The sequence below is a fragment of the Hypanus sabinus genome, unplaced genomic scaffold, assembly GCF_030144855.1.
Source record: "Hypanus sabinus isolate sHypSab1 unplaced genomic scaffold, sHypSab1.hap1 scaffold_62, whole genome shotgun sequence".
Lineage (NCBI taxonomy): Eukaryota > Metazoa > Chordata > Chondrichthyes > Myliobatiformes > Dasyatidae > Hypanus > Hypanus sabinus.
In genome coordinates, this window is record NW_026781476.1 from 1,408,909 (window position 1) to 1,425,051 (window position 16,143).

The 16,143-nt window shown below is 46.0% G+C and overlaps 1 protein-coding gene across 6 annotated transcripts; it reads left to right on the top strand.

Annotated features, from left to right (window-relative positions):
- Positions 1 to 214: 214 nt before the first annotated feature.
- Positions 215 to 14,008, top strand: LOC132389647 (zinc finger protein 239-like). Of its 6 annotated transcripts, none has more exons than XM_059962177.1 (3): positions 221 to 664; positions 1,626 to 1,789; positions 7,664 to 14,008. In XM_059962177.1, the coding sequence occupies exon 3, from the start codon at positions 8,067 to 8,069 to the stop codon at positions 9,087 to 9,089; it is 1,023 nt and encodes a 340-aa protein (XP_059818160.1). In that variant the 5' UTR covers positions 221 to 664; positions 1,626 to 1,789; positions 7,664 to 8,066; the 3' UTR covers positions 9,090 to 14,008. The 6 variants fall into 6 exon arrangements, with proteins under 6 accessions (XP_059818165.1, XP_059818160.1, XP_059818159.1 ...); XM_059962176.1 differs by having other exon boundaries at positions 227 to 664; positions 1,622 to 1,789; XM_059962178.1 differs by lacking the exon at positions 221 to 664 and adding an exon at positions 677 to 943 and having other exon boundaries at positions 1,622 to 1,789.
- The last annotated feature ends 2,135 nt before the right edge of the window (positions 14,009 to 16,143 follow it).

The following is a 16,143-nucleotide window of genomic DNA, read 5'->3' on the forward strand; positions in this document are numbered from 1 at the left end:
TTTACCAGGACACTGCCTGGATTAGAGGGCATGAGCTATAACGAGAGATTGGACGAACACAAAGTACACTGCTGATGCTGTGGTCAAATCAACACGTACACACACGCTGGAGGAACTCAGGACTGACGAAGGGTCTCGGCCCGAAACGTTGACGGCTCGTTTCTTCGGATGCAGCCCGACCTGCTTGGACAAACTTGTGTTGTTTTCTCCGGAGCAGCGCAGGCTGGGGTGAGACTTGATGGACGTTTATAAGATTAAGAGAGGAATAGACAGAGTGGACAGATGATATATTTTTCCTGGGGGTTGAAATGTCTAACACATTTAAGGTGAGCGTCGATGTGAGCGGCAAGTTTGCTTCTTTCCACAGAGTAGCGGGTAACTGGATCTCTCTGGGGTGGGAGACCAAAACCGGTCACGTGATGCAGTTTACCCCCCCCCCCCCAATTAAACCGTAGGTGGGCAACATCGCGCTGCCGTTTCTGTGGCCCCGCCCTCCTGATGACGTACCACACTTCGCGCATGCTCACTGTCTCCGGGTGTGCGGTGTATTCCTTAACGCTCGGTGCTGAAGTCTGCGGGATCGAGAAAGGCTTCTCGTCTCGTATATCCGGGAGCCGGGGCTCTGGATTACTGTCTCCGGGCTGAAGATATCACTTTCCTATTGGTGAGTATTGAGACTGATCCCGAGCAGGGAGGTCCGATGTTGGCCGTCAGCCCCGAACTGAGGGCCAGTTACTCATTTATTTTCCAGTTATATGGGCTCGGCAAAAATATGTCGACTTCACTTAATCTGCTTTCAACGATTCAAACCAGGAGCCCAGGCTGTCTATTTCCGCAGAATTGAAATGGGAGACCAACCAACAGGTCACGTGAGGCTGCGTGCTGCAGATCCGCCCCGCCCTCCGCTTTGTGACGGAGGATCAAGTGGAGTGTTGATAACAAGGTTAACATGAATAATATCAGGAACGATCGGCTTCATGTATGAGGAGCATTTGATGGTTCCGGACCTGTGCTCGATGGAGTTCAGAGGGACGGTGGGGGTGGTGGAGGGATGTATGGTTAAGTAAACATACCGAATGCTAAAAAGCCTGGATACAGTGTACATGGAGAGGATGTTTCCATTAGACAGAGAGTCTGTGATCTGACAGCACCATCTCAGAATAAAAATACCTCCTGTTAAAATTCAGCTGAGAAAAATCTTTTGGCCAAAAGGTGTCTGAAGTGTGGAATTTGTGAAGTTTGGTAGAGGCTGCCGTTTGGGTATATTTATGAGGGAGATTAATACATTAAAGATTGTTAAGTAGCTACAGGGTTACAGGAGGAAGGCAAGAATATGGTGTTGGAATAAAAATCAACCATGGTTGAATGATGGGGCAGATCAGAAGGATTGAATCATCTGAATCTGTTCCTTCTGCCTGACCATGACTGAATGATGGCTCCTTCTGATTCCATATCGTTTTGTGACGTGTGTGGGACAATAAAAGATTGCTCACTGAGATCATTACTGTATATTTGCCTTCAATATTTAAATTTCAGTGAGTTTTGTTCTTAATAACATGAATCGGAAATGTTTGGTTCTCTTTGTTATTGTTAATATGCTTCAATATCTTTCAATTTAAAGTTAGACCTGCAGTGAGAGATTTATTGGAAGAAAAACCCCAACTGGAGGAAAACCACGACTGATGACGAGGGAGCAGCAACAAGTGAACCAACCTGAGGACTGGGAGCATCAATCAGAGAGAACCCAACTGACTCGGAGATTCCAGTGATTCAGTCAGGAGAAATTTTGGTGAGTCTTACTTCCTGTTCTTTAGACATTTCATACCTGTACAGTGGAAGGTAGCAAATAGCTGGAGTGAGACTGAACATGTCCAGAAGTACCAGTTATGCCTCTGTCAGACCCAGTTGCAATCACTCCAGGTCTGGTAATGTGCATCCAGCAACCCTTTGAAACCACTCCCATTATGTGGAAGTCGAATCTGGATAAAGTCACTGAGAGACTGTATAAGTACAAACTCTTTATTCCAAGCATCGGGCTTACTCAGTTAGTCGCTCAAACAGGAACAGTTGATGACTGTTCCCGCCCAATCCACTAACTGACTAACAATTCCCCTTACACCACTGATATATCCGTCCAGATACCCTCCACACAAGACATGCTGGAGCCAAAGTTATTTACTACATGAGAAGCTGGAGCCCCTAAAGACAGAGAACAAAACAGTCATTATGGCTTACACACACAGAACAGACTGAAGCTGTCCTATCTCTACACATGAGTGCACAATTCAGATAAGCATCCTGAAACCCTAGCTAGCTACCCTCAAGAAGAAATATGGCTCAGCATGGCTTAGCACATCTGTTGATTATCAGCAGTTTCTTTCAGAAAAACAGGCTGCTATTTTTTAACAAAGTGTTAACCCTTTTACACATTTTGTCATTCCCTCCTTTTGATCATTACATGATCAACAAAGCAGTAATTTTTTTGCAGGGAAAGCAAATGAGTACAACATTGACTTATCAGTGGGAAAAAAAAAACAGTGTACAACAGTATTTATAACAATGATATGGACAACTATTAGGTCATAATGCAATATCCTGTTCCATGTATTACTGAACATACCTTCAAAGACCACCACTTCGATCCTTCAGTGAACCGATGTAAATCATGCTCTGCTTTCTATCTAGTAGCTATCAATCACCTTGGCAGTGTGCTTGGAGAGGGATGTAATGTTAGTAGATTCATCAAGGATATAGGTGCAGCATTCTGTGTCAATAATAGCACAGGTTCCCCCTTTCTCAGCTGGGTTAAAGTCTACAATTTTGTTGGACTGTTTGCCAGATTGCAATCATTTCGGTGGATATTTCTGTTACTTGGGCCTGTGTTTCTGTCAGGGTCCCTGCAGTGTTGTGGCCAGCTCCTCAAGTGCTGTAGGTAAATTGATGGTCTCTCGTGAATTCCTGGCTACTCCATAGGCGAGAAAAGCGATCATCCAAAAGCACTCAATCTGTTATTCCTCTCTGCTGCTGGGCACCTGCAACTAAGACCAGGATTCATGTTTCCCAGTGTAGGAAATTCCATTTGATGGGAACTTGAGATACCATCCCTCAAAACACTGACAGCCACTGTCATCTCTGACTGGACCGCAGTTCCTCACCTCACTTCCCCGGGTGTTATTTGAGAAATCCCAGGCTTAGAGTTCCTCACTCTGGTTGAGTGGAATTACTGACATTGGAAAAATAGTTTTACCATGCTGTGAAATTGCAGCACAAACGCAGCAGGCCCCTAGTTCTGCCTATATGGCACAGGTGTGACAGAGAGACAGAAAGGTGTTAACATGGGGGCCCACAGATATTGTTTGAGCAATAAGGCAAAACACAAAGACCACTATCAACGAATACATTTTCCTTAAGTCCGAGAGAGCCCTTCTCCTCAGTTCCTTCTGTAACACATTTTCAGTATGTTCAATGTATCCATCGAGATTGCCCCTTCGGTTTCACAGCCGTGGGAGTGGTCAGTAGCACCTGATATGGTCCTGTCCACTGAGGTCAGAGTTTTCCTCAATCACAGTTCTTGATTAAGACAAAATTCCCAGGTTCTATGGTGGGATAGTCACTCCTCTCTGTGGGGTAGTTCTCTTCCTTGTAAGCCTGTCATACCTGTGAATGTAATTCTTGGAAAATTTTGGTTAGTTGGCATACATATTTCCCAATCTCTTCCCTTCAGATATGCATATCCAATTTTGCTGGTAGACTTTCTGGGAGCAATGGTACACAAGGCCTTAGTTCCCAGGGTGTCTTCATGGGCCATCTGGAAATGATTTCAGCTGGTGACAACCCTGTTTTCCCATGTGGGGTAACCCTCATGTGGAATCAGGCTAATGGTAGGACCTTCAACCAAGTGAGTCCAGTCTCCGCTGTTAGTCTGGCCAGTTTACTCTTCAGAGTGCCATTGGCTCTCTCCACTCTGCCAGCGGCCCGTGGGTGGTGTACACCGTGGAATTGTTGCTTGATAGCTAGTTCATTTGGTACCCCTTCGTATACTTTCACCACAAAGTGTGGGCCATTGTGAGAGAGCATCTCTGGCAGGCCATACTTGGGAATTATTTCCCATAATAATAACTTCACAACAGACATAGTAGTATTATTGGTAGTTGGAATAGCTTCAATGCATCTACTAAACACATCTATAATATCTAAGCAGTATCTATAGCAATGTACTCTAGGCAATTCAATAAAATCAACTTGTAGACACCTGGCAAGGGACTCGTACCCAGTGTGCAGGGTACAGGTTACCAACCATTCCCCCCTTTCCCGGGTGTGTCAAATCATGTATATGATCGACCAATATTGGTAAAAACTGTGTAGGAACACAAACCTGTCCCGCTGGAGTAATACAAATAGCTAGGTTGGGTTCTTTCTAGCACCCCATCTGGGACCACAATTTGCGCTGCTGCTCAGAGATGTCCCCATGAAAAGTATGTACCTCCCATGTCTGGCAAACCTGTTCTGCTTATGTCACAGAGGGTTGCCTGATGGGAACCCGAGGAGACTACAACTACTAGGATTGTGCCACACTTTTCGCTGTCTCATCCGCTAAAGCATTGCATTTAGTGACTCAGTCAACATGTGGGTGTGGGTCGCTCATTAAATAACAGCCAAAGCTCGAGGTAGCTGTAGAGCGGTGAGTAAGTTGTTTACAAAGGTGACATTACTAATGGGGTGGCCAGAGGAAGACAGGAATCCCCATGTTCCCAGAGAGCCCCGTAGTCATGTACAATTCCAAATGCATAACGGGAGTCTGTGTAAACGTTCCCACTTTAGTCTGTTGCTGGGATACAGGCACGAGTCAGAGCAAACAGCTCAGCCTTCTGGGCGGAGACAGCTGCTACAAAAGAGGCCTTCTCAATTACTTCACTGTATGTCACTATTGTATAGTCAGAATATCATTTTCCTGATGGATCCACAAAAGAGCTTCCATCCTCAAGGAACGTTCCCTCAGGCTAGAGGGGGTTTTGAGGAAGGGATGGGAGAGTCTGTCCTTCTTTCACGGTGATCCAGACCGGGGGCAGTTGGTGCAGTCAACTTCATTGCCTGAAATTGAGCAGAGATTGTGTGCAATGTCTTGGGTTCAGTCAATTTTAAAAGAGAGTCTTACCAGATGTCCCGTCTTCACCTCAATGTCCTTCCAGTATCGGAGTTGGCCCACGGCCAAGTCTTGCCAGTCTCCCTTGGTGCTGGAGGCTTGTTTCCTCAGGGTGAAGGCAAGGAACTCTGGGCTCTTTGACTTGAACCCAGGGCAAACCCTAACGATGGTACGGGGAGCCACCAGTCCTGTCTGCCACCAAAGGAAATCCGGAACTTCGGCCAGTAATGTGCTGCCCTCTTTTCCTTAATCCTGTCCAATCACCATGACTGGGAACTTCTCTCGCTCGAGGGGTGCATAATATTGGCTTTCCTCAATGAGCACCCCCTAGTGTCATAGCACAGAATCACATGAGGGTCGGCCGCTGACGGAAGGGGTTCAAACGCGGTGGAGTCCAGATTAAGTGCCCACCACTGGGGATTCGGAAACTGGGGAAGCTGTCGGTTGGTCACTAGTCCCAGGGTGATGCCCTTATCTGTGTCTCCACTCCTCCTGTCCTCCACAATCAGCTCCTTTGTTTTTGTGATAATGAGGGAGAGTTTGTTTTCTTGATACCAGTCAGATATTGTTCAGACCTCAGACAGAGTCAGCAATCAAATGGTTGAGCATGGTGCGATGAATGTGCTGAGCTGTGTATAGCACAATGCAAGAAGCATTGTAGGAAAGCCAGATGAGGTCAGGACAGGGAATTATGATATTGTGGCCATTATAGGGGTTTGGTTGCACCCAACAGTCTGAGGGATTTAGAGGAACAAATTTGCAGAGCGGTCACAGACCATGCCAAGAAACAAAGGTTGAGATTGTAAGCGATTTTAACTTTCCATATATTGACTGGGACTCCCATACTGTAAAAGGACTAGATGGGGTAAAGTTTGTCAAATGTGCCCTTAATTGGTACGTAAAATTCCTGATGTAGAAGTGTGCAATAAGCTGTTAGGCAATGACCAGGGCTGGTGACAGAAATTAGTGTTCATAATGCCATGAAATTCAAAATAAAGATGAAAAAAGAGAGGTCTGGACCATGGGTTGAGATTCTAAATTGGAGAGAGGTCAATTTTGATGGTATCAGAAAGGATCTGACAAGTGTGGATTGGGACATGCTGTTTTCTGACAAAGGAGTACTTTGTAAGTGGGAGGCCTTCAGAAGTGAAATTTTGAGGGTGTAGAGACTTTATGTGCCTAACAATGTAACAGTTGAAACGTAACTGGTGCACGGAATCCTGGCTTTCTGGCTATATTGAAGCCCCGGATATTTCGTTCCTTTAAATGCCTCAGACTTTTGGGTGCTAGCAAGACTCATTAATCATCATCCATGCCCTGAGCTCATCTGAACATTTTCATTGTCTTCTGTTGGTTTCTCGCTTCCCAATAGATTTTGCTCTTTTGTTTGCCCTCTCTTTGGCTTTTATGTTGGCTTTAGCTTCTCAATTCAACTATGGTTATGTCCTCCTGGTTTCCAATGTTTTCACTTCCTTGGGATATGTCGATCACTCAGCTCCTGAATTGCTCCCAGAAATTCCAGCCATTGCTGCTCCGTTGTCACTCCAATCTTTTCCCTTCCAAACAAGTTTGTCCAGCTTCTCTGTCATAGAATAATGGAGACGTTCAAAATAGAAACAGGCCATTTGGCCCATATAGTCAATGCCAAAAAAACATTTAAGCTGTCTATTGCAACTAACTGCACCGAGACCATCGCCCTCCATACACCTACCATCCAGGCTTCCATCAAAACCTCTTTGAAATGGTGAAACCGAGCTCGTATTCACCACTTGTGCTGACATGTCATTGCACACTCTCACGACCATTTCAGTAAAGAGCTTTTCCATATGTTCCCATTAAGTTTTCACCTTCCCCACTTACCCATGACCTCTGGTTGCCATCCCACCCAACCTCAGTGGAAAAAGCTGCTTGCATTTACCCTATCTATACCCTCATAATCTTGTATACTTCTGACAATTTCCCAAAGCTATGTACAATGTCCTTGTTTATGTTTAGAGCCTTTTTTACGTGTATAGGATGATGAGGGGCATTGATCATGTGGATAGGCAGAGGTTTATTCCCAGGGCTGAAATGGCTAACACGAAGGGGCATAGTTTTATGTTGCTTAGAAATAGATACCGAGAGGATGTCAGGGGTAAGATTTTTACCCAGAGAGTGGTGGGTGCGTGGAATGCACTGCAGGCTATTTGTGTGAGAGTATTTCAGTTACAGTGGGGCCAGGAGCCCGTGCTGCTCAGTGGGAAGAGGGAGCAATACCAATGGCGAGAGTCAAACTGAGCCAGGTCACAGATTGGAGATGGGAGAGATGCCCCATTCTTAAAGAGACAGGAAGAGCATCAGAGAGTTTGATGGTCATTCCAGGTACCAGCACTGTGCCCAGTTAGAAGATGATTTCTCTCTCCAACTTGGGTTGAACTTCACTGTAAGAGTGTGTTGCCAGATCACACCGTGACAACTCAAGTGATCTCATATGAAAAGTTGCCCCACACACATTGATGGATTTTGTAAATCTTTTTACAGGCTAAAAACAAGGAATTTATCTACGGGAATTTCGAACACAACATGCCAATTTTGCTGTCTCTGTCCAGATATTTAAGAAGTGGAGCAAGGGATTCACTCGATCATCCTTCCTGCTCAGGCTGTGGGGAGGGATTCACTTGGTCATCTGACCGACTGGCAAAGCGGAAATTTTACACGGGGAGAGGCCGTTCATTTGCTCAGACTGTGAGAATGGATTCAGTGGGTCTTCTCAACTGAATGTACATCAGCAAGTTCACACTGGACAAGGCCATTCACCTGTTCTGTGAGTGGGAAGGGATTCAGTTGGTCTTCCCACCTGTGGACACACCAGTCAGTTCACACTGGGCAGAGGCTAGTCATCTGCTGAATTTGTGGGGAAGGATTCACTCGGTCATCTGACTTCATGGCTCACCAGCGAGTTCACACTGGAGAGCGGCCTTTCACCTGCTCGGAATGTGGGAAGGGATTCACCTACTCATCCCAACTGAAGATACATCAGCGAATTCACACTGGAGAGAGGCTATTCACCTGCTCAGACTGTGGGAAGGGATTCACACAATTAGCTGGCCTACAAGCACACCAGTCTGTTCACACTGGGGAGAGGCCGTTCACCTGCTCAGACTGTGGGAAGGGATTCACTTCGTCATCTCAACTGAAGGTACATCAGCGAGTTCACACTGGGGAGAGGCCGTTCAACTGCTCAGACTGTGGAAAGGGATTCACACAGTTAGCTAACCTACAAGCACACCAGTCAGTTCACACTGGGGAGAGGCCGTTCTCTTGCTCAGACTGTGGGAAGGGATTCAATTCATCATCTAAACTGAAAGTACATCAGCGAGTTCACACTGGGGAGAGGCCATTCACCTGCTCAGACTGTGGGAAGGGATTCACACAGTTAGCTAACCTACAAGCACATCAGTCAGTTCACACTGGAGAGTGGCCGTTCAACTGCTTAGAATGTGGGAAGGGGTTCATTCGGTCATCTCAACTGAAGGTACATCAGCGAGTTCACACTGGGGAGAGGCCGTTCACCTGCTCAGACTGTGGGAAGGGATTCACACAGTTATCTGGCCTGCAAGCACACCAGTCAGTTCACACTGGCGAGAGGCCATTCACCTGCTCAGTCTGTGGGAAGGGATTCACTCTATTATCTTGCCTACTGACACACCAGTCAGTTCACACTGGAGAGTGGCCATTCACCTGCTCAGACTGTGGGAAGGGATTCACTCGGTCATTTCAACTGAAGGTACATCAGCGAGTTCACACTGGGGAGAGGCCATTCACCTGCTTGGACTGTGGGAAGGGAATCACTTCGTCATCTCAACTGAAAGTCCGTCAGCGAGTTCACACTGGGGAGAGGCCATTCACACTGGGGGATATTCTGTGGGAAGGGATTCACTCAATCATCTCAATTGAAGGTACATGAGCGAATTCACACAGGTGAGAGGCCATTCACCTGCTCAGACTGTGGGAAGGGATTCACTCGGTCATCTCGCCTACTGACACACCAGTCAGTTCACACTGGAGAGAGGCCGTTAACCTCCTGTTAATGTGGGAATGTATTCACTCAGTCATCTAACCTTATGTAACTCTCACTCCGGCTAGCAGCTTAATATAGGGGGTGATAGCCCCCTTGCTCAGCCAAATGTGTGTGGATGCTGCGCCGCGTCCCCTGTTACAAATCAATACCCCAAATTAACAAACAGTACACAAGATGTGATTCATAATTCTTACTTTGACTATAGGGTTAGTAAAGTAAAAAAAAAGGGCCCACTCTCCCCATTTGTGGCTTCTCATCTCTCCACAGCAAAAGCCCATGAAATTCTCTCATTCAGACTCACAAGAAAGAACATTTCTGTCATTGGATAGCCCAGCACTCCAAATCCCTGTTATCTCTAGTTGTATCCTAAACATTGCTGCTGCAGAGAAACCACTACCTCAGCAGTGAAACCTTACAGTGTGTTACACTTACAACACACTACCGGGTTCACACAGGGGAGAAAGTTTCAATAAGCTTCATGCTGGATATTTGTCCATCACCATTGCTGAATGCTATTTTGAGAGTGATTGTAAGTGTTGAACTCTGCAATTATTGCTGCTGCTCACCACACCCAGTTCTGCACCTTGGTCACTGGGCATGGGAGGAGTTTCCTCTGCTGCATATTCACCTTTAATGGGACTAGATCTGTGACAAATGAATCAGTTCTATCTTAAGCACTGTCTCTGTTACTTAGTGAATTTATAACACACCTAGTGTACAGTAGAGAGTCAACTCAGGCCGGCTGAACCCTGCCAGTGATTCTGTTCCACAACAGATCTTTCAAATCCTCCCGTTGTTCACCTCTCACTCTCCCTGGGATGAGGTCCAAATAGTCATCACTCTGTGGGTGAATATGTTTCCCTTGAATTTCTTGCAGACTGAAGAAGTCGAGCTGACTGCGCATCTGTCTGAGATGTTCTTTGCCCCTCTAATCTCTGGGCTGAGGAAGAATGACATTGGGAGTTAACCTCCTTAATCACGACTCATGTCCACATTATGTGTCACTTTCCCCACTTCTAAAATGTTGTTAGCGAACACCACTGTCCTCTAAAGACTGAAAGCAGAGTGGGAAGTCATCAATTGGATTTTCAATGAAGCTGGGTCAGAAACCAGAGGCAGGTCTGCACAGAGCAGAATTTGGGGCCCTGGACGATGTTCGGGGTAAGAACGTATGATGAGGAGAGGGGATTCAGCAACAGGGCATGTCAACGAATGACATTTGGAAGCAGATTGACAGAGAAAGTAATTAGGTTATCTGACTGACGACACAAACACTACCTGTGGTGAGGTGTTCCACTGATTGAGGAACATGTGTGTTAGGAATGGTTTTATCTATTGGGGGAGTTATTCCTGCTTGTTTATCCTGTAATATTATAACCAGATGGATTGACCTATCTGAAATAATGTATTGATGATCATATAATTTGCAAGATTTTGGCTCTAAAACTGGATCAGGCTTGAATTTATGGTGTTTTCATGAGGTGATGGAGGGCATTCATGAGTTTGTATTTTAAAGCAAGATTTTGGTGAATGATATTTGCCACTTGATTGTACCTGCGTAAGTAATCAGATTGAGTTAAACTGCTGCAGGATCCTAGAATGTGTTGGACTGTGTCTGGTTTCTCTTGGCCTTTTCTGCACTTACTGCTTTGTTTGTTTGTATTTCATGAAGTTTCGATTTGTTTTACTTTTGTTACCCACCTCGTCCTGTATTTCCGCAAGGAACTCCTCTGTTTCTGGGAAGAAGTCTCCAACTCTCAGTCAGGTGATCGATGCTTCCTTGTCACCATCTCGTCTGCTCAGATCATTGGGATGTCTCCCATGGAGGGTCATACACATTTCACTGGTTAATGTTTTCTTCCAGAGTGATGATTTAATTTTCTGAGCCAGCTTGTCATTTAAGTTTTATGGTCTGTATTTCTTATCATAATTGCATATACACACATGGAGTCAGTTCAGTTCCTCCGCCATATCCTTATCTCCATTTACAATTTCTCCAACATCATTTTCTTTCGGTCCTATATCTACCTAACCTGTTTTTTACTCATTATATACTTGAAAAAGATTTTAGTATCCTTTTTGATATTATTTGCTATCTTTCTTTCATAGTTCTTCTTTTCTCTATTAATGACCATACTTCTCTTTCGTAAGTTTTTAAAAAAACTTCCCAATCCTCTGTCTTCACACTAAGTTTTGCTTCCTTGTATGCCCTCTGCTTTGCTTTTACTTTGGCTTTGACTTCTCTTGTCAGCCACGGTTACATCCTTTATCCATTCGAAAACTTAGTTTTCTTTGGAATATATCTGTCTTGCACTTTCCTCACTTCTCGCATAAACTCCAGCCACTGCTGCTCTGCCGTCCTCCCTGCTAGTGTCCCTTTCCAGTCAACCTTGGCCAGTTCCTCTCTCATGCTACTGTAATTTCCTTTACTCCACTGAAATACTGACACATCTGATTTTGGCTTCTCTTTCTCAAATTTCACAGTGTACTCAATCATGTTGTCATCACTAAGGGTTCCTTCACTTCCATCTCTCTAATTACCTCTGTTTCATCACACAATACCAAATCCAGTACAGCCGATCCCCTAGTGGGCTCAACAACAAGCTGTTCTAAAAAGCCATCTCGTAGACATTCTAGAAATTCTCTCTCTTGAGATCCAGTGCAGAACTGATTTTCCCAATCCACTCTTCCAGTAGCGATCTGATTTTTCCAATGATTTTCCTTGCTTTTGACCCCCTGTCAAAAGTTCTGCTAATGTGAATAGATCAGTGAGTAAAAGACGACCTGATTTCCAAAAGGCATAAAGTTAGAGATGACACATTTCTTTAATATTTAAGCAAGATTACATTTTTATTTCAATCTATTACAGTTTCAAAATAACAAAAAAAGGAAAAGGGCCAGAAGCAAATGTTTGGGCGCCCTACATTTTCAGTAGCACCCCCTTTGGCAAGTATCACAGCTTGCAGACACTTTTTGTAGCCAGCCAAGGGTCTTTCAATTCTTGTTTGGGCAAATTTCTGGGTTCAGACATTAGTAGCAATGTACTAACTGTGGAAATTACAAACCACAATATTATTAGAATCACAGAGCCAAGCAGCAATGAAACAGGCCTATCAGCCCTTCTAGTCAATGCTGACCTGTTTTTGTTGTTACTGCCCATTTCCAACTACCTGCATCAGAGCCTCCATACACCTCCCACCCACGTCCTCACCCAAATCCCTCTTTAGTGTCTAAATCAAACCCACATCCTCCACATCCACTGGCAGCTCATTCCACACTCTCACCAACCTCTTCACCAAAGTGAAGAATTCCCCTTCAGATTCCCTGAAAATAATTCACTTTCACACGGAACTTATGTGAAATGTCAGGATGAGAGGGTGGACGGGGCAGAGAGGGAAGACAGTAAAGGGAGGGGTGGTTGAGTGTGGAGAGGGAAACAGAGCGGAGTGTTTATACTTAATATTTTTTGAGAAAAATTAATTGTTTTAACTTGCTGCAAACCTACTCTCCATATCCTGTATATTCTTAACCAGATTACTGATCCAGATGACAAGTAGCAATGGTTGATGTTCAAAGTAAATTTTATTATCAGAGTACATAACTTTTATATAGTCAGATACCACATAAAACCCTGAGATAGTTTTTCCTACAAGAATACTTAGCAAATCTTTAGAGTAGTAACATGATCAATGAAAGATCAAGTAGAGCACAGAATTCAACCAACTATGCAAATGCAAATATAATTAAATATCAATGAATAATGAGAGCAATGGGGTGTAACCCTGGGGAACCTCACTGGGCTCGGGCCTCGAGTCCAATAAACAGCCTCTCACCATCACTCTCTGCTTCCTACCATCAAGACATCTGTGCATCCAGTTAACCAGCTCTCCCTGGACCCCGTGTGATCTAACTTTCGACAGCAACTTACCATGCTGAACCGTATGAAAGAACTCACTGATGCCCATATCGGCCACGATCCTGGGTCAGAGATGTCACCGATCAGAGGGCATAGATTTAAGCAGAGGATGAAGAGGTTTAGAGGGATCTGAGGAAGAGATTTCTCACTCAGAGGGCAGCTGAAATCTGGAACTCACTGCCCGAGGTTGTGGTGGAGGCAGGTCCCTTCACAACATTTACGAAGAGGATGAGCATTGAAACTGCCGAGATACAGTCGGCTGTGAACCAAGTGCTGATAAACGGGACCAGTGTAGACAGTGAGTGGATGGTCAGAACAGGTATGGCCGGCCAAAGGCCTGTTTCCGTGCTGTGTGATCCACCACTCCGGGCATGGTAAATTAACGATGGTGGCACCGCAAGGCATTGATTTCAAAAATCCACACCCCTCCTCAACCTAAAATAAACCAGACTGCAACCTTTGTCACCACTGGGAGTATCTGTTTCTGTCAATCTAACATAGAGATTGATCACTTCTGCTAAACAACTGGCAATTGATGAAGTTCCTGTGTCTTCTTCCATTACTGTTGCCGGCATACAGCAAAACTAACCCTCTCACTATGACAGAATCAGTGATTAAATCCGGCCCCAAACACTGTGATTTCATCCCTGCACATTGTAACTTGAACGATCTCACTGACGGTCTGATGGAGACACAAACCCTGCCCTCTGCACATGTGATCACATCTCCCCTGCTTCTGACATTTCAAATACCCTCAGAATGGTTTTCTGATTCAGTCTGAAGGTTATGGTACATTCAGCTCGTCGTCAGACCTGACAAACCATGTCTTCCCACAGCTGGTTCCACCTGTTTGTGTGTCCTCTTTCCTCCACCTCCAGGGAAGCTGCATCTCCACCAAACTCCTCACTTCAGACGACTGTCTATATCCGTGACACAGGAAATCACATCTCTGTCACTCTCCTGATATCTGACCTGTATATATGACCTGTATATATCCTGTATCTGACCTGCTCACCTCCGGGTCTCCTCCCTCACCAAGCTCCTTCCTCAGTCACTATCTGTGAGATTATATAAAAACACAATTACTGTAAAACGATCTATCAGACAGCTCCTGTACCCCTCCACCCCGGACGATGGTTTGCTGATTAAAACTCTCTCTCCTCAGCCCGTTCCCTATTCCCTTTCCCTTTGCAAACTCCAGCTATGCCAGCTGATCCGAATCCACTGTGAGGACATTTATATCTCACAGGAGGATGTAGAAACCCGTGTCGTTCTCTGATACAGAGGTCACTGACACCCCACCGCCATCCCAGTCTGCACCAACAGCCCATGACGGTGACAGCTCTGCCAGACACTGGGGCTTTGTAACAAACACAATATTAGCAGCAAGATTAGACAGTAATTCATTTGCAGAGAGAATTGCTGCTTCCTAAAAGGACACGCGAGCGTCCGATACAACGGAGCAGATCCTCCCCTGTTTACAACTTTATTTGACCCGGGTCACGGAACGTCCGATCATCCCACTTTCTCACAACAGCAACCTCACCACGCATCCCCCCCCTCGAATACGGTCCCCCAAAACGTCACTCCTCTCACCCCACACCCACAGTCCACCCATAACCTCTACCCACACACACAGAGACAGATACCTTTCACCCCATATCCCTCCTCGCCTGGGAACCACAACTAGCTGATCCCACAGCCCGGGCTCGGGCGCAAAGCTAAAACCGGGGCTGCGGGACCGGAGAGCCCGGAGCCTCCAGCCGTCCGGCAGAGCTCGTTCCCGACACTTTTCATAGAAACATGGAAAACCTACAGCACAATACAGGCTCTTCGGCCCACAAAGTTGTTCTTCCACGGCAGCCCCCGATTTCCACAAACCCGAGATCAGTACCATCTTCACGGAATCCTGAACAGAAGAACCGCCGGCGACAGCTACGGTCGGCCCTGCGCCTGCGTTTAGCAGGAGGTTCTGGGCTGCACCAGCCGTGGCCAGATGTCCCTATCGGGGGACCAGTAGCCGGAGGCGGGAGGGACAACGGAGAGGTAAATCACAAACAAGACAAAGTCTACAGATGCTGGAAATTCAGAGCTACACGAACAAAATGCTGGAGGAACTCAGCAGGCCGGGCAGCATCTATCGGAAAGAGTCAACAGTCGACGTTTCCAGTTGAACCCTCCTTCAGCACTGAGATGGGATGGGAGAAATATCTGAATAAAATCGGGGCGGGCGAGGAAATGTCTCGCTGGAAGGTGACAGGTGAAGCCAGGTAGGTGGGAAACCTCAAGAGCAGAAGAAAATAGAGTCTAATAGGAGAGGAGAGTGGAGAATAGGAGAAAGGGATGGAGCAGTGGATCCAGAGAGAAGTGATAAGCAGGAGAGAGGACGTGAAAAGTCAGAGAGGGAGTGGGAGGGAGGGGTGTGAGGGAAATTTGTTCACCGGAAGGAGAAATCGATATTTATGCTATCGGGTTGTGTGTGTGTGTGTGTGTGTGTGTGGGGGGGGGGGGGCCCAGACGGAATATAAGTTGCTGATCCTGGACACTCAGGGTGGACTCGACTTGGCACAAGATGGGCTGACACGTTGGAACAGGAATGGGAATCGGAATTGAAATGTTTGGACACCGGAAGTCCCGCTCGGAGCGGATAGTTCAAAGGTTAATTTATAATCAAAGTAGGTCTCCATAAATAACTCTTTTTTTTTTTTCGCCAGAGATGTACGAAACAAAGAAAGAGCATGAAAGTCGTTCAGAGAGAAAAATGAAACTCCCACCCCCCCCCCCCCGCATAAAAGAGAACGACTTCCCGATCATCAACCCCCAAATCCACCCCTCCGGCACAAAAGGGAACAATAATATCGACCCCCGGTAAAAAAAAAACACCCCTACCCCGCACAACTGCGGAGGAGCCGGTGTCACCAGTGTCGAGGCGGCCGCATCGGGAGCAGCGAACACAACGGGCGACCCCGGAAGATTCACAGGTGAAGTGTCGCCTCACCTGGAAGGATGTTTAGACAACGGAGA